Source organism: Manis javanica, chromosome 2 (genome assembly GCF_040802235.1).
Source record: "Manis javanica isolate MJ-LG chromosome 2, MJ_LKY, whole genome shotgun sequence".
Classification (NCBI taxonomy): Eukaryota; Metazoa; Chordata; class Mammalia; order Pholidota; family Manidae; genus Manis; species Manis javanica.
Genome location: NC_133157.1, coordinates 147,364,708 through 147,387,275, shown reverse-complemented (window position 1 = coordinate 147,387,275; position 22,568 = coordinate 147,364,708). Strand labels below are relative to the sequence as shown.

The 22,568-nt window shown below is 37.8% G+C and overlaps 1 protein-coding gene across 7 annotated transcripts in view; it reads left to right on the top strand.

The window, feature by feature from the left end:
* The first annotated feature begins 323 nt into the window (after positions 1 to 323).
* The window catches only part of ANKRD26 (ankyrin repeat domain containing 26), a 118,049-nt gene continuing 95,804 nt past the window's right edge, over positions 324 to 22,568 (top strand). For 3 of the 7 annotated variants that reach the window (XM_073229556.1, XM_073229555.1, XM_073229554.1), the window contains exons 1-7: positions 326 to 744; positions 2,413 to 2,527; positions 2,689 to 2,862; positions 8,972 to 9,078; positions 12,279 to 12,340; positions 16,236 to 16,269; positions 17,938 to 18,010. In XM_073229556.1, coding sequence (XP_073085657.1) covers positions 494 to 744; positions 2,413 to 2,527; positions 2,689 to 2,862; positions 8,972 to 9,078; positions 12,279 to 12,340; positions 16,236 to 16,269; positions 17,938 to 18,010 — 816 coding nt within the window. In that variant the 5' untranslated portion in view covers positions 326 to 493. Of the gene's footprint in view, positions 745 to 2,412; positions 2,528 to 2,688; positions 2,863 to 8,971; positions 9,079 to 12,278; positions 12,341 to 16,235; positions 16,270 to 17,937; positions 18,011 to 22,568 lie in introns of all 7 variants that reach the window. The other 4 variants (XM_073229557.1, XM_073229559.1, XM_036998266.2 and 1 more) reach the window with 3 other exon arrangements.

The window sequence follows — 22,568 nt, the reverse complement described above, 5'->3', positions numbered from 1 at the left end:
GGATGTAGAAGGAAAACTAACGCATAAGGAGGTTTCTAATTTTTCAGGGGAGTTTTCTGGGGAAGAGGTTCTCAGCATCCTGAAGTTTCTTGGCACTCCAACCTCAGACGTACACAAAGACCGTTTTTCCATATTTATTAGCTTAACTTTCATAAATTTCCCGAAATACTGAGCTAACTCTCACCACCTTCACCAGGAGCCAACGCTGCTCACCAGCGAAACGCTCTGATTCGTGACGTATGGGTCCCGCACATGCGCTCTCCGCACCTTTGCACGGGTGCACTGAACGCAAGCGCAGTGACGCAGTCTCGGTGAGGCGCACGCGCACGTGCGTTGAGCGGCTTTGCCAGCCGACAGTTAGTCTCAGCTGAAAGATTCGAAACCGCCGATCCGAGTTTGGCGGTTGTGGCCAGACCGGGTTGGCTTATCTCATAGCACTGGCGGAAGGCAGCGCCGGAGCTGAGGGTGTCTCTGGAAGCCCGTTGGCTCCGCAATGAAGAAGATTTTTGGTTTCGGGGGTAGGCAGAGCGACTCCCCTTGGGGCCCCTCCAGCAGCCAGCGGAGGGACAGCAGGGGCGGCCTGCGGAAGGACGGCAAGAGAGCCGACTCCCCGCCCGGGTACCACATTGCAGACAAAGATCTTGGGAAGATACACAAGGCTGCCAACTTGGGCAAAGTAGCCAAAGTGCAGCAGGTTCTATTGCTCGGAAAAAATGACTTAAATGATAGAGACAAGATGAACAGGTAACAGGGACTGGGAGGCCAGGGCGGCTCGGGAGGAGGTGGGCAGACCCGGAAAGTGCGCACCTTCCCTGGCTCCCCTGGGGAGCCAAGCCTCCTGGTGCGAGGCTCCACTGCACCTGGGTCTCGGAAGCCTGATGACAGTCAGGCGCCCAGGCCCACTTTATAAGCAGCAGAGACTAAAACTATAGCTGGTTTCAGACCCACTCGTAATTCCCCTTATACAGCATTTGACTGACAGTTTTTCAGTGACTTAGCTAAACATCAATAATAGAAAAACGAAATGAGGTATGGACAGCATTTTATTTTTAATGTACACATTTCATACCGTAATGTTTGATAGTACAGAAAGGTGCATAATGGTATAAAAGTGACTAACAAAAAGTAGTAGTGCATAACAGTGCATAATACATAATAAAAATAAAAATTTTATGTGATCGATCAACTTATACAAATTCTTTGGGTAAAATCCAGTGTCCATTTTATATTGGTGCACATCTATGTACATAGATGTTATTTCCTGATGGACCATGGAAAAGACTTTTGAAGTGGGAAAATATTCTTGAACAGGAAGATTCATTTTCTCAAAATGTGTTCTCTTCTTACATTTGTTAATTTTACATAAGCCGAATAAGAATATGTTTTTAAAAATTAGGGGTTTCACATGCTGTCCCTAATTTATCACTGCAATGATATTTAGAAAAATTATGTATACTAGACAAAGATTTGCCCTTCTAGATATCAAAATGTGCTGTTAATTTTCACAAAGTATTCCATTAGTAACAGCTGAAAAGGCAAATAAATGTATGGAACAGAATGGAAAATGACCAAGCTCCCAAACATATATAAGTCTTCAGAGCTTGATTCTGGTGACAATTCATATTAGTAGGAAAAGGTGAGTTTTTCATAAATGGTGGAGAAATACCTATCTGAAGAAAACTAGCTAGATTAGTATTCCACAAAAATAAGTTCCAGAAGGAATTTGTATTAGCAGTGAATTTTTCTTTTCCTTTTTGAAAAATCTGTGAGTTCTACAATGACAATGTATAGATGTAGTAAAAGTTAAGTGCTGCCAATTATAGTTGTCAGACATTATGAATTATAAATTGAATTGCAATGTCAGAGATGTTAAAATGTGAGAAAATGAGAATCTTAAAGTCATTATGATACAGTGTTCTGTCTAATCCTTAAAACATTTGCAAAGTAGGTGTAATTATATCATTTTACTCAATTGAAATAATTATCTTTGTAAAGTAGTAGTAATAGTAATAATTATAATAATATAACAATTGCTGACCTGTTTGTGCTAGGAACTGTTTTAAAACTTAGCATAGATTCTCATTTAAGCAAAGCAGTAGTGTCCTGTGAGATAACTTACTTTTTTCCCCATTTTGTTGATGAGGAAATTGAGGCACAGAAAGACTTAGGATCGCTAAAGTAGGATTCAAACCAAGGTGAGCTGAATCCCAAGGTCATGCTCTTTTATTCAAATAGACTGCTCTTTCATTAATGTGGTGAATACTAAGGCTAATAAATATTGTACCTTCTCCAGGAAAAAATAAATACTTGTTTACTTAATACATGCTATTTAATATTTACAATTGCATGAATAATTGTAATGTTTTGAAACAGTGCCATATAATTTCCTAAAAAGTGTTCACTCTTTCCTAGGACTGCTCTCCATTTAGCCTGTGCTAATGGCCATGCAGAGGTAGTAACTCTCCTAGTAGAAAGAAAATGCCAGCTTAACCTATATGATAATGAAAACAGGACAGCTCTTATTAAGGTATGTAGGAGCCATCTATGCCAGCCTGAGATGGATTTTATGTAATAGCTGAAAAGAGAGATAAATTCATCTCATTTAAATATAACTAATTGCAAAATCTATGAAGTGTTCAGATTGAAATCCTAGAATTTACAGTCTGTTTCTTGGTATACTACTGACAGGCCGTGCAATGCCAGCAGGAGGAATGTGCAACTATTCTTCTAGAACATGGTGCCAATCCAAATCTTACAGACACCGATGGCAACACTGCTCTCCACTATGCTGCCATTGGTCAGAATTTATCAATAGCTGAAAAGCTGCTTTCACACAACGCAAGCATTGAGGCAAGAAACAAGGTACAGATTACCCCATTTTATTTATAAATATTTGAAATAATGTTTTCAATATTTTTAGTCGCCATAAATATATAAAATCCTCTTTTACACCCCCCCCACACACACAGACATATACTGAATACTATACATCAGGCTCTGTCACCATGGAAACAATTCCAAATCCAAGTCAGAGAGGGCTAGAGAAACGTGGTGCCCATATAGAGGGCAAAACTCTCTTGGCCACTGTTCCACGCCAGAAGGAAGACCTTCCTGTGAGTGTGTGGGAGTGGGTGGTGGGCTCAGAGCCCACAAAAGACTGAAGGCTGAGAGGGTGTGAGGTGATGGTGGAGGCTGGAGGTTCTACAGGGCCTTAGGAAATGGGTGCTGCTGGGGATGGGTCTGATGAGAAATAGAGAGCTGGCAGCAGGCCAGAGGAGCTGGGTGAGTACATGTGGGAGGGGAAACAGCAGACCACAGGCTCTGGGCACTCTAGGACCCCAGAGCTCTTGAAGGTCAGTGTGATGGGCCAGGTTACGTTGATATCAGCGGGGCATTCACTTGTGCTGGCAGCCACTCTGCCAGCCATGTACCACCTTATGGTTTCTCACATCAGAGAGTAGCTCCTGCTCAGCCTTGTGTAGCTGGTCGCAGCATTATAGCTGTACGTGGGGAGCAGGTGATGGTGGGGATTGTGAAGCTGGTCTGTCTGCTTTAGGACATACATTAATTCCCATGGTGCAGCCTGCAGGAGCATACTTGGTTGACAGAATGTCAATTTTACATATTTGGAAACTCAAGCATTTCCTGACTGAAAATATTTTGAAATAACTTGTCTAAGATTGCACTTTAAATAATGACTAAAGAAGCATTAGAGAGTACAACTTTCTTGTATGCATTTATGGCAAGTATTTGTGAAAACACCAAATTTGTTAAAGTAAAGCTTTCAAGTATTTTTGTCCCACCCAAGTTTTTTTTCTAATTAGTGTAAAAAAACAAGAAAGCCAAATTCCTTGGAAATAGGCTTTATCTGAAACTCAAAACAAATGCATTTATAATATAAAATTGTGGCTGCTGTTGACAAGTTCCTATTTCATAAAAGAGTGAAAAGATGAGTGAAAAGATGAGTACCAAAGTTACTCATCTTTCATTGGCTAAAGCTTAAGAGGGAAAAAGGAAAAGGAGCGAGTAATGAAAAATATGCAGGCCAGTTTTGAAATTTGGCAAATGAAAGGGAATAAAAAGAAGTTTTTATGTTGTTTTTTTTTTCCTTCCTTGTTTTTACATGTTTAGGCAAGATCTCTCCAGCTTTGGGGGATAATAATTTTTAGTTTGGGAAAGAGGATGAGTGAGTTAGAAACTTGCTTACAGATTGATTTTAGGAGGACTCTGAGGAACCAAACCATCAGTGAACAGCTGGTGATGAAATAGGAAATGAGGGAAGAACTGATAGCCTATTCTAACAGAAACAGCCAGGTAGATAAGAGTCTAAAGTGCCTTCAAATCTAGAATGTCTTGATGGGAAGGGAGGAGTTTTTAAATAATGAAATCAAATTACATTTAGTATACTTACTAGTCCCTGTCCTACCCCTGCCCTGGAAAATTAGATGCTGTTTTGCTAAGTGACTCATTTCTTATGCTTATGCTTTCTTTTTTTTTTTCTTTTGACCAAATCCAAATAGAGGGATTTGGCCTAAGTATGTGAGATATGAGACTGAAGTGATTGTCCAGTTTGCCAGTTCTCAGCTAGAATTGTGCTGGTGAATCAGAATTGCCTGGGAAACTTTAAACAAAACTTAAGCTTAGACTGTCCCCTGAAGATTTTGACTAAGTCTAATAAGGCCTGGATGTATATGTTTAGAAATATTTCCTTGGGATACTGATACAGCTCTTGTGTAAGAAATACTGAATGGATAATTGTAATATCTAAATTTGAAGATCTCAAAAACTTAAGAAATTTCTAGAAGAATTGAGGTTTGATAGGCACTACTTCCTTCAGCTCTCTCCTTTCCAATTATGTTAGCCTGACTTCCTTCTGGCTCTACCTATGTGACCGAGAAATTGAAAAAGAGTATTATTGGTCATATATTTTGGCTTAAGGAATAACACCTTTTCTCCTTCCAATCATCAGTCATTCACTGGCACTTAGAGTGTCTTTAGAAATTGGCTTCTGGGTAGTCTTCTTAAGTAGGGGCAGACCCTTGGAGAATTTTGCACCTTTTGTTATTCAGGTCGTTAGGCCAACAAATTTGTTATTACAAGCACGGCTTTCTGATTGCAATAGTAATAAATCATGGATCTTCTTTTTAGCTGAAGCAGTGTGATAGACTGTTTCAGTATTTTTTAAATTTGTAGAGCTCTGGCATAGTTAGAATGGCAGTTTTAAACATTGAAATCCATGTAGTTAGTGACAATACATGGGAAAAGTTTTAATAACTTTGTTCCAGCAGTCCTGTGAACTAGTCACCCATTTGATTAATAGTCTCGGAGAATTAAATACAAATAGATTGTAGCTATTGCATCAAAAAGAATTAAATACCTAGGAATAAACCTAACCATGGAAGTGAAAAACCTATATTCTGAAAACTATAAGACATTCATGAAAGAAATTGAAGAAGACACAAAAAGTGGAAATCTATACTGTGCTCATGGATAGGAAGGATTAATATTGTCAAAATGATCCTCCTACCCAAAGCAATTTACAGGTTCAATGCAATCCTTATCAGAATTCCAACAGCATTTTGAACTGGAATAAATAGTTGTAATATTCATATGGAACCACAAAAGATCCTGAATAGCCAAAGCAATCCTGAGAAAGAAGAACAAAATGGGGGGGGATTGTGCTCCCTGACTTCAAGCTGTATTACAAAGCTACAGTAATCAAAGTAATATAGTACTGGCACAAGAACAGACCATAGATCAATGGAACAGAAAAGAGAGAGAGCCCAGATATTTGCCCATGCATATATGATCAATTAATATACAATAAAGGAGCCGTATCATATAATGGGGAGAATATAGCCTCTTCAATAATTAGTGGTGGGAAAACTGGACAGCTACGTGGAAGAGAATGAAAGTGGATTACTGACTAACTCCATATCCCCAAAAGTGAATTCAAAATGGATCAAAGACCTGAATGTGAGACTGGAAATCATAAAGCTCAGAAGAAAACAGGCAGAAATCTCTTGAACATAAATATGAGCAGTTTTTTTCCTGGATACATCTCCTCAGACGAGAAAAACAAAATAAAAAATGAACAAGTGTTACTACATCAAACTAAAAAGCTTCTGAACAGCAAATGACACCATGAGCAAAACCAAAAGGCATCTTACAGTATGGGAGAATATATTTGTAAATGATTTATCTGAAGAGGAGTTAACATCCAAAATATATAAGGAGCTCATATGCCTTAACACCAAAAAACCCCAAATAGCCTTATTAAAAAATGGGCAGAGAACCTGAACCAAAATTCTTCCTAAGTACAGATGGCCAACAGGCATATGAAAAGATGCTCCACATTGCTAGTTATCATGGAAATGCAAATAAAAACCACAGTGAGATATCACCCCACATGAGTTAGAATGGCCACTATCCAAAAGACAAGAAATAACAAGTGTTGGCAAGGATGCACAGAAAGGGAAACCCCATACTGTTGGTGGGAATGTAAATTAGTTCAACCACTGTGGAAAGCACATGGAGGTTCCTCAAAAAACTAAAAATAGAAATGCTTTTTGACCCAGTAATTCCACTTCTAGAAATTTACCTGAAGAAAACAAAATACCTGATTTGAAAAGATACATATACCCCTCTGTTTATTGCAGCACTATTTACAATAGCCAAGATATGGAAGCAACCTAAGTGACAATAGATGAATGGATAAAGAAGATGTGGTACATATACACAATGGAATATTATTTAGCCATAGGAAGAAAATAAATCCTAACCATTTGTAACAACACAGATGGAGCTAGAGGGTATTATGCTCAGTGAAATAAGCCAGGTGGAGAAAGACAAATACCATATGATTTCACTTATTTGTGGAATATAAAAACAAAGCAAAACAGAAGGAACAAATAGCAGTAGACTCACAGACCTAGAAGGGACTTGTGGTTATCATGGGGGGGATGGTTGGGGTGGGTGGGAGGGGAGGTTGAGACTGATAAACAGGCACAAAATTTCTCAATCATAGTGTATGCTGATCACAGCAATAATAGTACAGCATGGAGAATACAGCCAATGCTTCTGTAACATCTTTGCATGCTGACAGATAGTAGCTGTGCTGGTGGGGGTGCAGATTTGCTAATGTGGGTAACTTGAGCCACTGTGTTGTATACTTGAAGATAAGACTATATTCATTAAGAAAAATCCTTGGAGTGGGTATTAGGAAGCTTAATAGCAATTTTTATTTACATGTTGGGGTCCAATATTTTGATAAACCATATGATACTTAAGAAATATTTTACATACAAATATTTGCTTTATATACAACCCTTTGGAAATATAACATGTAAAAACACAGGTGGGCTATAGACTAATTGTGACCCTTGGATATGTTTAGTTTGCCTCCATAAAGTGAGTCAATATTTAAAATATAGGAGATTCATGCAGAAATCTGGGTTTCAGGCATCTCTTAATCATATCTGGAACACTGAGCCCACCCCACTGTTGGGTGTGCTGTGTAGAGGCTGCCCCTTTTCTTTACTTTCTTGGGTCACCTTTGCCTCTGCACAGTTAGGTCACAGTTCCTATTTTATAGTATATTTTGATAAAATTTTCAAGATTTTCAAGATAGTCTATATTAATTTATAATGTAGATTTCATATTTTATATTAACCTCAGGAACAGGATTGAATTTTTCAGTTGGAATTTATAGCTGGTTTTTTAAAAAGCTTTTTATATGCTATAAGAAATCATATTCCCACTGGAATGTCACTAAGCCTGATGAAGTTAATCTTGGTTATAGTTGGCTAAGTTATACATATTGCAGACAGTTGTATCTTTCTCCTAAGCATTGTTCCTTAACAGTACAACAGATTTAGTAACTTCCATTGTGCTAAAAATAATCCATATAGATCAATATTAGAAGTTTTATTGATAAGTCATTATATTTTTATTTTTGATTCATATTTTGCCTGGAATATAATTTTAAGTAGCAATTAAAATGGAAACCAGAATAAAAACAGATTTTTTTTAAAGTTGTTATGCAGGGTCCCAGGACTATCTTAACAACTGAGAATAAAATTTCATAGTGAGCTTACTAACAGCTAAGATAAAACTATCTTCTTACAGTAGGACAAAACCCATGGACCATGAACCATAGTAATAAGCAGTCAAATTTCATTTGAAGCCCGTCTCTTTTAATTCAGAGCCCATTTGCTAGTGACCCATTTGGAGCAGGAGTGCCTCACATTGACTTCAGGGAACCTGATATCATTGATAGAAGAGAATCAAGCAAGTTTGTATAACTTAAAGAAAACCTTCACTTTACTGGCAAGCTGTCAAAACTGTATCCCTGAAACTAATTCCTCAGCTGTTAATGTTTACCACAAAAAAGTATTGGTCAAAGTTAAACAGATTTCTTTAATACTAGACATACAATGCACAGCTTTATAATATTTCTCGAACAGATCATGGAATCTTATCATTGGGGCACAGTCATTAACTTTTGGTAAAGTACATATTCTTTGAATAATTATTGTAAGGAACACTAGAGAGAATCACTTAGGTTATTAATTCAGTAAAAATACTTAAAGCAGTTAATACTATGTTTTAAAGCTTGGAAGTAAAGAGATTAAGAAATAGCCCCTGTTCTCAAGAAGCTCTTGGTTTAGATGAGGAGCACTAAGGTCAGTATAGTACACCATGATCAACACTGTGATGGAAGCAAAGACTCGTTGGAACACTTCAATGTTTGAAGTGAATTTTTGAGAATGACTTGGCCGGTTATCTATCAAAGAGGTAGAGCAGGGGCGCTTCCAGAGAAAGCGGAAGATGAAAGCTCTGAGGGCTGAGAAGGAAGGGGCTACTTTTTATTTACTCCTATATTTTCTGTTTAAGGGCAGAGTGCCTTTTGTAAGTTTCTGGTTCATTTTAGAAATACGTAATTTTGTAAATTGTTTTTGCTGTTCTGCAGGATGACCTTACACCACTCTTACTTGCTGTAAGTGAAAACAAACAGCAAATGGTAGAATTTTTAGCAAAGAAAGAAGCAAGTATATGTGCAGCTGATATGATGAAAAGGTACAGTAGTGTTTTCTTTAAACCTTATATTGCTCTAGAGTGGTGAAAACCACTCAAGTCAGAAAGATTAAAATAGGATTAATTGATAATTACATAGTGAAAAATATCAACACATCATTAGTTAGTAGAAAAGCAGTTATTCGGATGGGGCAACAGTATATATAGCAGAATTCCTTTACAATATTGACTTGCAGTCTTGATCTTTTTTGCCCATATGATTTACTATTAGCTAAAGGGGGTGTCATATCAGTTTTCTAAAGTATAGACTCTTTAAAAACACAATTTTTGAATTTCTTTACCCTTTTATGGTGTTTTTTAACCTCTATATTTTTCCTTAAAAGATGCTTGTTAAACATAAATAGGAATTGATTTTATCTTGGATGTCTCTCTGCTTTAAGTTGCTTTTTTTAGAGTACTGATATTAGGTTGTTCCTGTGACTATTAATTATTACCATATACTATGGTCTTATCAGTTTTTGTCCTTTTTCATTTCTAGTGTATTTTGTTGTTTTTATTTTTCATTGGTATGGTAGAGGAAGCAAGGTAGCTTTAACTGAATAAACTTTGTTTACTGAAGTCATAGGTGGGTGATAAAGAGAAAAGAGATTGGCTTTAGATTCTCACAAGATTGAGTTTAATTCCTAGCTTTCCTACTTACCAGGTTGTTGACTTTGGGAACATTACTTATCAGCACCCGTCTGTTTCTTGATATGAAAAGGCAGATAATAATATATCCTTCAAGGGTGGTTGTATATAATTAAGATTGTAGATATAGCACTTAATTTAGTGCCTAGAACATACTTAGTATCATTAACTACGAGTATTACTGTTATTACTAATATTACTGTTTTAAGCATGCAAACGGCTTTTATCTGCTCTCTAGCTGACTTTGAAGTATAATATATCAGATCAAGGAAGAAATGGGGAATTCATTTAAATCTTCACCTACTTCAGATAAATGACCTCATCATAGTTTCTCGTCTGTCAAAAGACTTTAAATTAGCAACTTCTACTACTCAATACCCAAGTTAGACAAAAGGCTTCCTTTTTGCCGTGGAGGTAATTTACAAAGAAGAGCCCCTGAACATGTGAATGGTCAATTCTACACAGACAGGCAAGATATTAACTTGGTAAAGCATATCAAATTAGCTGTTTAAATAACTTAAGTTCCTAAGGGTGAAGTTAATCTTTCTGTTAATTTAGCACAGCCTTCATGCTTGCTGTAAATTATGAATCAACAAATACAGTCAGGCTTCTTCTTCAGCAAGGTATTGATTCTTTTCTCAAGGTATCTACGGATGGGCTGCAGAAAAATATGCTCGTGTTACTAGTTGTAATGTGTAAGTTCTTACATTAAAATGCTAGCTACTGCTCTACTGAGGTTTAAAATAATTTAACTGTTACTTGATATGTAACAGGTGAGATTTCATAGTTTGGTTCAGGTAATTTTGGAATAGCAATGAGTTAGTCCACGTCATCAGCCAGAAATCCAGCAAAAAGCTAGACTAGAAATAGCACTGGTGCTGGGTTCTTTATCACAGGGCTTTTAAGACCTAACATTATCCATTTCATTCCAGGTGTAACCTCTAGGCATGGGGCACAAATAATGTCTCATCTCTGATTTTTCTAATGTTATTTGGGTCTGGACGTCTTCAGTATAGCAGAAAATCCTGTACTTACCCCTGGGGACTATCTCCTATATGCTCACCCTTGAATTTTCCAAGAACCTAAGAGGTTCCCTAAGACCAAAGAGAGAGCCCTCTTTCATAAGACATTTGGAGGCAGGGAAAAGGACATTCTAATCATTCTGTTAATGCTGAATGCTGCAGTGTTGCTGTTGAAATGGTCTTTCAGGCCATCCTGATTGACCTTTGCTCCAAGGATGCCCTTGCTGTTCTAGATTACTCAGTCTTCATGGTGATCTACACTTAGACTGAAAAAGCTACACCTTTTCTCAGTTCACATATACATGTTTGTATGCTCAGCCACTAGTCTAAAGTACCAGCACCCTGTCCTGGCAGCTGGGCCTGCTAGCTTCAGCCACACACTATTCCCCTGACCCTCAAAAACTCATGGAGGGCCCACATACTAACCCAGAGCTTCATCCTAGCTGAAGAAATTGTTTGCCTTTTGTGTGTGCAAATATTATTTGGGACCATTAGTTGCAGATATTAGCAGAGAGGTTCAAATAATGCTGCAGGAAGAGATCAGACTTGCCTTTCTCCTTTGGTGATCTGTTTGAGTAGATAGAGAAGGAATAGTAGTAGTCAGAGCCAAGTTTTGATTTCTAGTAGTTTTCTGACTTTGGTGTGATTAGCTACAATGATAGGGGACAATTTTGTTATTTAATTTAATGAGGGAATATATCTATAAATAAATTTAGTTATGAATTATACAGTAGCTGAGATGCCTGGAATTGCCACAAAGGAAGAACAGCTGATAACCAAAAATAATGACATTTTCTGATCATTGCAACTAATTGGTTAGAACCTATGAAAATGTGCGTTAGATTTTATTTGGGATTCCAAAATAGTTTCAAGTTCAAGAACAAATTATTCCCTTGCTAGATTGTTTCTCCAATCATTTTGGGGGTGTAGTATCTCATTAAATCCTAACAACCTTGTAAAATGAGGCAGCAAGGTCCCTATTATATAGAGGAAGTCTTTGAATTGAAGAGATGCAGCTTGTCCAAGAACAAATAGTTGTTGGTTATAGAGCTAGGCCTTCTGAGTTCCAGAAACATCCGTTATGACATCTTTATCAAAACAGATTTTATCAAAGAACTTCTTAGGTTGGTTTTGCAAATTATAGGAGACACAAAGATGGAATGGACAGAGGTTTGTTTTAAGGTGCTCATGATAGAATAGAGCTGTTCTTGGTTAATTTCTGTGTTTTTTAAAACATAATTTTCAAAGAAAGCTTTCTTATTCATTTGTCTGCTTAACAAGTAATTGTTGAATTATGGCAAGCTACCTCTGACTAATTTTCTAAGCCATAGTGCCCCTTCAGTTCATCATTGGTCTACCTTGCTATTTTTCTTCTTTGATTACTGATATGCTTTTTGAAGTATATGGGGTAAAGTTTTGATAATAGCTGTGGTGTTATCCAAAGTACTCTTTAAGAATTTAATATATTTGGTAAATGTTTTTTCATATCAGTGTTAAAATAGTAATGTTATTTATAACCTTTTTTATACATAGCAATCGTAAAGAGGAAAAGGAATCTAAAATTTCTTCTCAAAATTCTCTAAATCCTTCTCCAGGTAAGAGTTCGGATAGTGAATTACTCTTGGTGGTCCTACCATAGATAAAGTAAGAATAAGGGAATTTTGATAATGAAAGAGCAAAGAAGAAAAACTATGTAAATTGCATATATATTTTTTCTTTATTTATTTCTTGATAGTCCAATATTCAGAATTATTTAAGAAGCTAATTGTCGGTAATTTAAAATCAGAGACAGTATTGTCTAAAAAGAAATTTATTTATTTAGTCATGACCCCTAAGATCTTATATAACTTTGTATAAATAAGAAAAAAGCTTTTTAAGTTAATATGTTCTATGTTTACTCTATAATCACATTATAACAAATTGGACTTGTTATAATAAAATAAAAAATAATGGTAAGAAATAATTAAATAAAAATGGACTTTTTATTTAAGTTTTACAGCAAATGGATTATGTTTAGTAAAATGAATGTTTCTTACTAAATAGTGATTGTCTCACTAAAAAAAATAGTCTTTAAGACTGGGAACTCAGCAATGCCCTCTTGGAACCATACATAAATGACAGGCAGTAAGAACTGCAGAACTTCACTGGTGTGCAGCAATACCAGTGAGACTGGCTCTTAGAAGACACCTGCTGGTAGTCCAGGAGTCAGAAAAGCAATGCCTCATTGAGAAACACAGGTTACTTTCCATATGGTTACACCAACAAGGTCTCACTGTTATCAACTTCATTCCTCGTAAGTCAAAACAGAATGAGATGTGTTGACTGCATTAGAACAGATGTTTCCTCCTGTTTGCAGGACAGTTGTCCTGAAACTGTTAGAACAAGATGCTCTGTTGTCACTAGTCAAAAGTTTACCATAATAAATATTCCAATGGCCCAACTTGGTTCTCAGCATATTATAATAAAAGTACAAAAATGTTTCACAATAGCAAAAACCCTGCATGCTCCCTAGGTGTGTTACCTTGTCCATTGTATACTCTGTACTGAATGATGATGCCTTCAGCTTAGCAGACTTTATCTAAGAACATCTTAGGTTGGTTTTGCAAATTATAGGAGACACAAATATGGAATGGACAGAGATTTGTTTTAAGTTGCTCATGATAGAATAGAGCTGTCCTTGGTTAATTTCTGTGTTTTTTAAACAGAATTTTCAAAGAAAACTTATTTATTCAATTGTCTGCTTAACAAATAATTGTCAAGTGTCTTTTAGGTACTAAGTGGTATTCTGAATGTTGGAGAAGATAAACATTTAAAAAACACAGTCCCCACCCTCCAGGAACTTTTTATTATCTTTGTAATTTTTATTATTTACTGTACTTTATTCAGTGCTTACACTGTGCCAGAGCCCACTAGGAACTTACAGTGAACATTATTTATCATTTTGTATTGGTGTTTGCTATGTGCCAGACACTTTAAATCCATGGGAGGAATTGGAGTTTTTAAAAAGTGGGTAGGATTTAAGGTAAGCATGCAGAGTGAGTAGAAGCTTGATGGGTAGAGGCAAAGAGATGATATTTGTCAGGAAGAACAGAAAGATTACTTGTTTGACAAAAGGAACAGCTGTGCAGAGGCTAAGATACTGCATAGATTTTTACAGGATTTATGAGCAGTGCAATTTTGCTGGCACAAAAAGTATGCTATGGGAGTGGCTGGGAATGAGGTGATAGCTAGCTGGGGCACTTGTGAAAGCACATCATACAGTATTGTAGAAAGGAATAGGTCTTCTGTAGGCCTTGGGAAATCTATTAGGTAGAATGCTTTTAGCTGCAAATAATACATAGGACCTAATTAACATTGGCTAAAATAATAGGAACCAGGATTGTTTTGTCGGTCAGTGATGTCTTCGGGGTCCCAGTTGTCCCTCTTTTAGCTCTGAAGTTGGCAGTATTTTATGTCTGCTTTCCTGGTTACCTAATTAGGAATGACTCCAAGCATCATATTCTCACATGACAGCATCCAAAAGCTAGAAGGATTACCTTTCTTTACATGTTTCTTTTAAATACAAAGAAAACTCAGGCTGAGTTCTCCTAACATTTTATAGACTGAGTTACATCTCATGCTCATTTCTAAACTGGTCTCTGGTAAACCCATTACTGCGATTAGCTTAGAATAATCATTTCTCTTGTTGGGGCTAGGGAGAGGCTACCTTTGTGTATTGGGACAATAAATATCCAAAGAATGTTGTTGGTTCTCCAGCAAGAATGAAAAATAACAAATGGCTGTCAAGGAGGAAGCCAGCAATATTTGCTGCAGGGGTTCATTGGAGAATTTTGAGCAGGAGAGTACAATGATTAGATTCGAGTATTATCGCCCTCTGGTTGTGGCATTATGCAGGCAGTACCAACCTTTTTGTGTAAAGAGCAGGGCAGTGAATGTTTTAGACCATGTGCTTTCTGTCAACATTTATTAACTGTGCCATTGTAGTTCAAAGGCAGTCTTAGACAAGACTTAGTGAATAATAAGTATGACTGCTCCAGTAAGACTGTTTACAAAACCAGATGGCAGATTGGATTTGGCTTGTGGGCCATAGTTTGCTGACCCTTCTTATAAAGGACAGATAGAAGGAAACCACAGAAAGAGACTGAGATGAAGGAAGCTGTTGTTTCCTTGGACTTGTATCAGTCCATTACGAAGTGTTCACCCATCCATGCTGAAATAAACACAGTCAGAGTGCTCAGTTTATTAAATTTAAAATGATCTTTTCTAGGCCTTTTGTCTTTCTCATTTGTTTTGCTTAAAATTTTTTATTCATTTAAGCAGTAACAATAATAGTTGGTGGCTTTTTTTTTCCTGTGAAAGCCGTTGATTAAGAGCCTATGTTTGACTGGGGCACTGGGGCAGTGGCAGTGGAGATACAAAGCAGAGACAGAGAAGAGGTGAATTTAACAAGACTTGATGGTTATTGAATGTAAAAAGTTAGGGAACAGAGAAAAATCTATGATGACTCGTGGGATTCCAGCTTGTGGGGGCATGTAAATTGTACATGATGGGTGAACAGAGATGGGCAGTGGGTCAGCAGAAAAGACCAGTTTTTTTCTGTACACGTTGAGTTTGATGGAATACCAATGTAAGATATTTTCAGTAATTGGATAATTGAATAGTAGGGTCTAGCTAGAGAGCTCCAAGGTTGGAGATGCAGATTTGAAATAATCTGATTATAGTTATGCAGTCATAGATCTGGATGAACTTATTTGTGATGGAGAACATGTAGAATGAGAAGGCCAGTGATAAAACCCTGGGAATATCAACACTGAAGGGGTGAGAAGAGGGAGAGTTAGTAAAGAGACAAGTAGGAGAGGAGATGGATCCAGATAGATTCTCCATCAGTGGAAGGAGAAAGTCTTAAGAGGTGATACTATATAAAACTGGAATCACTAAGTCTTTCATACTTGTCTTGTAATTGGTAAGAGGGACAAAGGGAGTCTGTTTCCTATGCTTTGCCATGCAAGCAAATTGCAGTGCCTGTAGCCCAAGCTTCCTTGTGGTGGGGGTTTTGTCCTAAACTGAGCAATATCAACTGAAGAGCTGGGAAAGCTGTGTTGTGTTTCAGCAAAATAAGTATATTCTCTTCTCACTGCACCTAGTGATAAAGTCCAGAAAAGTCATGCTCTTCAATTTGGACATTGTCAGTTTATGATCCTGATTCTGCTGCTGATACCATTTTTTGGTCTGTCTCATAGAGTTTAGGTAGGATGGTCACTGTGAACAGCAGTTCACTTGTAGCTATCAAATTTTGATAAATATTCAGGAAGGGAAATAAGAGTTCTTAATGCATTAATTGCCTACCAATAGTAAAATTAATATTCATTCCAGTATAGTCTCCTGGTATGTTCCCAAAGGAATACTTTTTTAACAAAGCATTAGTTTTACACTTTTAATATTCTCTATTTTTCTATTGCTGACTTAAATTTTATTTTTTGTGTCTTTTAGGGGCAGAGAGTTCTGGAGAAGACTCTTTAAACAGGTTGGTTCTTATAGTTTTTTAAAAGTTGTATGTTAACTGAGAGAAATCAGAGGAAAGAAACTAACATTTGATGAGTGTCCTAATTTGGGTCCCGCAGTATTATGTGCTTAACACTTGTTATCTCACCTAACTGTAGCTGTGCTGTTATAGCCTACCTTTTATTAATTAGGCAACTGGTTCACGTTGGTTGGTTAACTCCAACCAACTTTGCAAAGTAGCTGTGCTGTTATAGCCTACTTTTTATTAATTAGGCAACTGGTTCAGGTTGGTTGATTAACTCCCATTATTCCATAGTTAATGAATCACTGACCTATGATTGAACTGTCAGTTTGCCCAGCTCCCAGGTCCATTCTCCTGTCTCAGTGTAGATTGATAGGTGTCTGTGCAGCAGTGGACCAAAATAAAGGTCCCAATCAAATCAACTCAGAAAGTCAAATTTGACTAAGTGTTAACTCTGATGTGGAGTTTTCTTAAGCCCGGTTAGTCCAAGCATTTGTCCTAATATATCTGAAATTTGCAGTGGTAACTAGTACCTTATTTTTACTACCATCAAAGGTTTGGTTAGATCTCAATTGGCTATGGCCACAGAGCCATAGGTGTTATATAAGCAAGACCTAATTAGGCATGTCTTCTTGAGATGAATTCTTTTTCTGTAAGTGAAGAATATCTATGAATAGACCATGTTATGTTGATGAAATTTAGCATCTATTTAGAAGCAATTTCTAAAAGATTTCTCTGTGTACTGTCTTCCAAGTCTAGTTTTCCTTTCCTATTATTACCCTTACCTAGTTTTGTGAAGTTTTTTCCTTTACTTTTCTTTTCTTAGAGACTTTTTTTTCTTCCATGATTTTGCTGTAATCTTCTGTTGATTTTTTTTACCTTCTCTTCTCATGTTCTTTCTTTTGTTCTATTATTTTTCAAACTTCTGCCAGCTAAGTATTCTCCATTTTTCTGTAGACAAAAAATCAAAAGCAGAAAGAATTTTAGGATTTTAAAGATTCTTAGAGATTGATTAATCAAAACAGCGTCCAGAACTTCAATCTGTGTTTAACATCCTGGCCAAGTTGTTCAAATGGAGAATTTGAAACCCAAAGAGAGTAAAGTAATTAATTAATTATTTATCTGGATATTGTTAGTGTCAGAAATGAGATTTAAATTCAGGTTCCTTCCTTTTTTTATGATCCTGTTGGTCTGTTGGTAAATGTTTTCATAATAGAAAGGTGGGGAATAGGTTTAGTGAACACAGTGAAAGAGGCTAAGAATGAATTTGTAGAGGAGATCATGTTTCAAGAGGAACAACACTGGTTTGGATAGAAATAAGGGTTTTAGAGAAAAGATCAGAGTTTGGGGGGTTTATGATGATGGTTAGATAAAGCTAAATTACAGAAATGAGGGACACAGAGTGTTGGGTGTTGTCTAGAAAGTAATTTTAAATAGAAGGGTAAAGGGAGTCCTGAGCAGGTTGCTGCTTTTTTGTTTATTTCATTGAAGGTACTAGCCTACTTTGGGGTTTCTATTGAAAGATGAAAAAGTCATTTAAAGCTTTCTTAAAACAGAGGCCAAATTTTAATTATATCAAAATCTTCATTGAATAGATAGCCAACTTTTCACTCTTTTTTTTTTAAGAAATGAACTCACTCATTTTTGTTACATATTTTTACTCTAAAGGCTTTCCAACAAACCTGGCATTGATGATTCATGGCCTGCATCAGATGATGAAGACTTAGAAGTTGATACCAAGGTAAAATGCTCTCTAGTGAAATTAATTTTCCTGTATTTGTATAGTGTTTACTCTTAAAATTTAGCAGTGGTCTGCCAATCATCATTGTGTGCTTGTAACAGAAAGTTGGTCAGAGCAAACAATTTTATAGAAATACTACTGCTTGAATTTTTTTTTTTTTTACTGTGGTAAATACTGAAGGTGGGGGCTGAGGAGAAAAATGGGCTAGAAAATATATAGTGATAGGAAAATTATATTGGGAAAGCTCTCGTACAATGGAGAAAATAGGAAATTTGGTCAAGGATAAAGATTCCTACTGTAACTTTTAAATCATCCTAATATGACTTTTATAATACTCATGCTGAAAGGAATTCTTTAATGGATCCAATTACCTATCATAATAATCATGGATTCTTCCTGGTGGCTTTCAGTTTGAAAACCATATAGCATATATCACATAGGTTTTTTTTTTTGGACACTTTTTATCTTGGTATATACAGCTATAAAGAGTTTTTTTCTGTATTTCTATCCTTGCTTCTGCATTTGGACTAAAATATTATTAAAAATTGTGGAAATTTAGATATTTAAATCATCTTTCTCAAAATTAAAATTACAAAGGGATTCAACTATTTTATCAATATCATTTCATTAGGAAATTGAAACTCTTGACCTAATTGAAGGATACGTGTTTCACCTAAAATAATAACCAGCTTTAAGGTAGAGATTCTTAATAGCCATATGGTAAAACTTGCAATTTCAAAGACTTTTTATTTTATAGCTTTTAAAGCTACCTACTCAAAGTCCCTATATCACATTTTAATATTTCAAACTAAGGGATTTTTAAAGATTATAGTTATTTAAATGTTCATTTTAAAGCCCTTGCCTCACTACTGGAGGCTAGGAAACATAATTGTGCAATTTCCTGGATCACCTTGATTAAGGTCTGGCATGGTAGTAGCAGTTTAACATTTTTTTAGTGTGCATAAATGGAAAATGGAATTCTGTACAATGGATATTACAAGTAATTTGCGTAGTAATCATAATTAAATGAATTTGAATTTCTAAATATATGGCCTAAATTTATATTCCCTTTTAATGTTTAGGATGTATAAGTTCAATTGAGTTTTGTTGTAGAAATGTAATTCAGGGAAGAGGAAATCCCAGGGCAAAATATCTAGCTGAAACTGAAATGAGTAAAAGAAAAATAAAGTATAAAGTCTGTTTATTGCTTACAAACTGCTTTCCAGGGGCAGCTCTTCCTCTCAGGTTCAGATAAGCCCTCAGTTGCCCAGATAATTAGATCACTGATATGGAGATGAACTACTGCTTTCCACCCCTTAGGAACGCCTGTTGATATGGAGATACACTAAAACCAGGCAAGAGATTCTGAAATATTACAATTTTACCCGCAGGCCACCCCTCTAGAAATCTCACTTTACAACTTACTCTTTCCCCCTCTTCCACAATTGTCCCTGGGGGAGAAAACTGGAGCATTGTGACCAAACTAATGATATACAATATCAACAGCAATAAAATCATGACAATCCTCAAGCCAGAGGATTAAGCTAGGTTCAAAGTCCTATGCAGATTAATTCTATAGCTCACTGGTTCCAGCAGACAGGCAGTAGCTGAAGAGATAGTGATGCTGGGGTTCTTGTTTGCAGACTTGAAGAATGAACTTAGTAAACACCCAAGGTAGGAGAGCCAGGGAGAGGTTTTTATTGAGAGATACAGTGAGAGGACAAGAGAGCCCATAGTGGTGCATTGTCCAGGGGTTTTATAGGCAGTTGAGGATTTTTGGGAACTGATAAAGGGCGTAGGGGTGTGGACTTGTTAAAAGTGGTTTTAGGATGTTTGTCCTTGTTGAGACATTAAGTCCCTTTTAACACGCTAAACTGAATCTTACACAGGATTATAAATGATTGGCATAATAAAGACATGGGTTATGCTGAGATACTTTCCTTTATCTGGGGAACATTAACTGATGTCACTGAAGAATGACTCTAGAGCTTAATGTTAAATACAGAGTTTTGTTAGGGGGTTTCCTTGCATGTATACATTGCTCTGACTGTAAATATCCTGCCTTGCTTTTTCCAGAGGCCCTCATCCTACTCTGACTACACCCACAGTCCCTGTCTCAGTAGAGGGTTCACAGCAATCATCACATGGCAGCTGCAGCCAGGGGGCACATCCAGGCCACAGGGACTGTAGAAGAAAATAACCTTGAGAATGATAAACTATATGTTTTAATGACACTAGCATAGGTAAATCTTGTCCATCAGGTATGATACATGCAAGAGAGTGGTCCTGTGATAGAACAGTGGCAGGAATGGGATCTCTTCCTGGTCTAGTATACTAGACTTTGAACCCCTCTCTGTGGAGTTACACGTGTCAGTATTAGGGCTATGGGAGGTACATGCACTGGCCATAAAGATAAAAACCTCTCCATAAGATACTCTTTCCTCCTAGACATTTTGGGTACACTGCCATGATCTTTGGGGGCCACTCTTTTGTTACTCCAGGAATACACGTGAGGCCAGCTTCCAGGCCTTTTCCCCAAGGTGTCAGAAGGGACAGCTGTCACTGGTCCATGGGTTGAAATGTTTAGGGCCACATCCACTCAGCAGTGTCAACAGGGCTTATTGCAGGGGTTGTCAGCAGGTTGTTGCTCTGCTGGCCATATCCTGGCTTCAATAACCCCTTTTTGGTCTGCACATACAGTTGTATAGGAGAGGCAACAATGTGTGTTAGAACATCCATAGGGCTCAAGGCTCCTCTTTGGGGCTTCTCATTCAATAACACTGTAGCACTGTCCATAAATGAACTGAACAGCCCCGTAGAATATTGGTGTCCAACTTCAGGACAGATTTCAACAAACTGTTGTACCTATCATGCCTGCCCCAGAGAGTTATATGGTACATGATATTTCCACTTTATTTCTAATTGCTGCAATTATTCTTGTAGCGCATGTCAGTAAAGTGGGTGCCTTGATTGCCATAGGCTGCAAAGAGATGCTCCAGGCCTGTCTTGGTGGTTTGCTGATCTGCATGATGTGCAGGAAAAGCAACCAATAGTCCAGTAGCCATGTTCAGACAAGTCATGGCATACTGATATCCTTCTGATATGGGCACAGGCCCAATGGACACAGCCACCTGACAAGGGGTATTGGCCCCTTTACTATTGTCCCATGTTGCTGCAGGACTCAGTGTTAAGTCCCTCTTAGAGCACACAAGGAACTCCTTCCGGATTGTTGACTTCTTCAGAGGTCACTGGCAAGCCCCACTATTGGGCTATGGCCCACATTGTCTTTTGCCCTGTGTGCAACAACGCTTATGTAACCATTGGGATACATAAGAGGCAGGCTTTCCTTCTAGTCAGTGCACCTGGGCCAATATGTCTACTTCATCATCCCTGAGGATGCCAAAGGCAAATGGCGAGTCACATGATATACAGTAACAGTCTTAGTCTGACCAAAGGCCCATAGTTCTTTCCAGAACTCTTGCCTCTGGAAGTTGGCATGCTACTGTGTTGGTAGCCACAGGGTCAGGCCCTGACAGATGGCCCAGCTGTCAGTGCAGACAGCTATAGGGGAGTGCTCCTGGGTGATCATGAGCCATTCTGTCTGCAAGAAGGCCATTGGCTCTTCTTCCCCTCCCCATCCTCCATCCATATTGTCTTGGTCTTAGGATGGAAAGCCCAGCCCTCCACATCCGGGAGTGCCCACGACTGGAGCCGTCTGTATACCATGTATCTTCAGGTATAGGGGCTTTTCCCTCCTGATAAGGACTCTCGGCCGCCATTGGCTCAAAAACATGTTCTTTCTGCTTTCCACTGGTGTATGTTACTGGCCCCAGTAACCATTGGAGTTCTCCACTTGAGGGGATAGTGGAGAGGGCAGTACACTGCTCTAAATATGCACCCCATTTGGCCAGTGTAGGTGTCTGTGCCACACCAGTCCGTGGCCTTTGGATCTTGCACCCACCCTGCAATGAGATAGTTGGTTATTATTTTGGTTGGAGGTGTTCCGTGATGGGCTCTGTAGCAGCAAGGTGTGGTACACAGCAGCTAGTTGCTTCTCTGTCAAGGTACCGGACTCTGCTCCTTTCCATAGTTGTGACCAGAATCCAATGGGTTGGCATGTCTGTTCAAGCTGCTGCCAAAGACTCCATCCATAACGATCTTTGGTTACATGAACATCTAGCTCACAGGGCCTTGATGAGTCCATTATACTCAAGGCCTGTACAGTCTTGACTGCTGGCTTAGCAGCAGTAAAAGCAGGTGCATATGTCTCGTCCCAGTCCCATCTGATGCCCTTTCGTACCAGCGGTATAAGGGCTTCAGAATTTGTGTCAAGTGTGAGATAAACACTCTCCAGTAGTCCCAAAGACCCTAAAACTCTTGTAATACTGTCACAGTGGTAGGTATAGGGAAAGTCTGGATCTTGTCTATGACTACTTCAGGAATAACTTTTGTTTTACCCAACCAGACAACCCCCAAGAATTTTACAAACCAGGTCCCTGAACCTTGGTGCTGTTCTCAGCCCATCCTTCCTCCTGCAGATGTTGCAACAGTGTAGGAA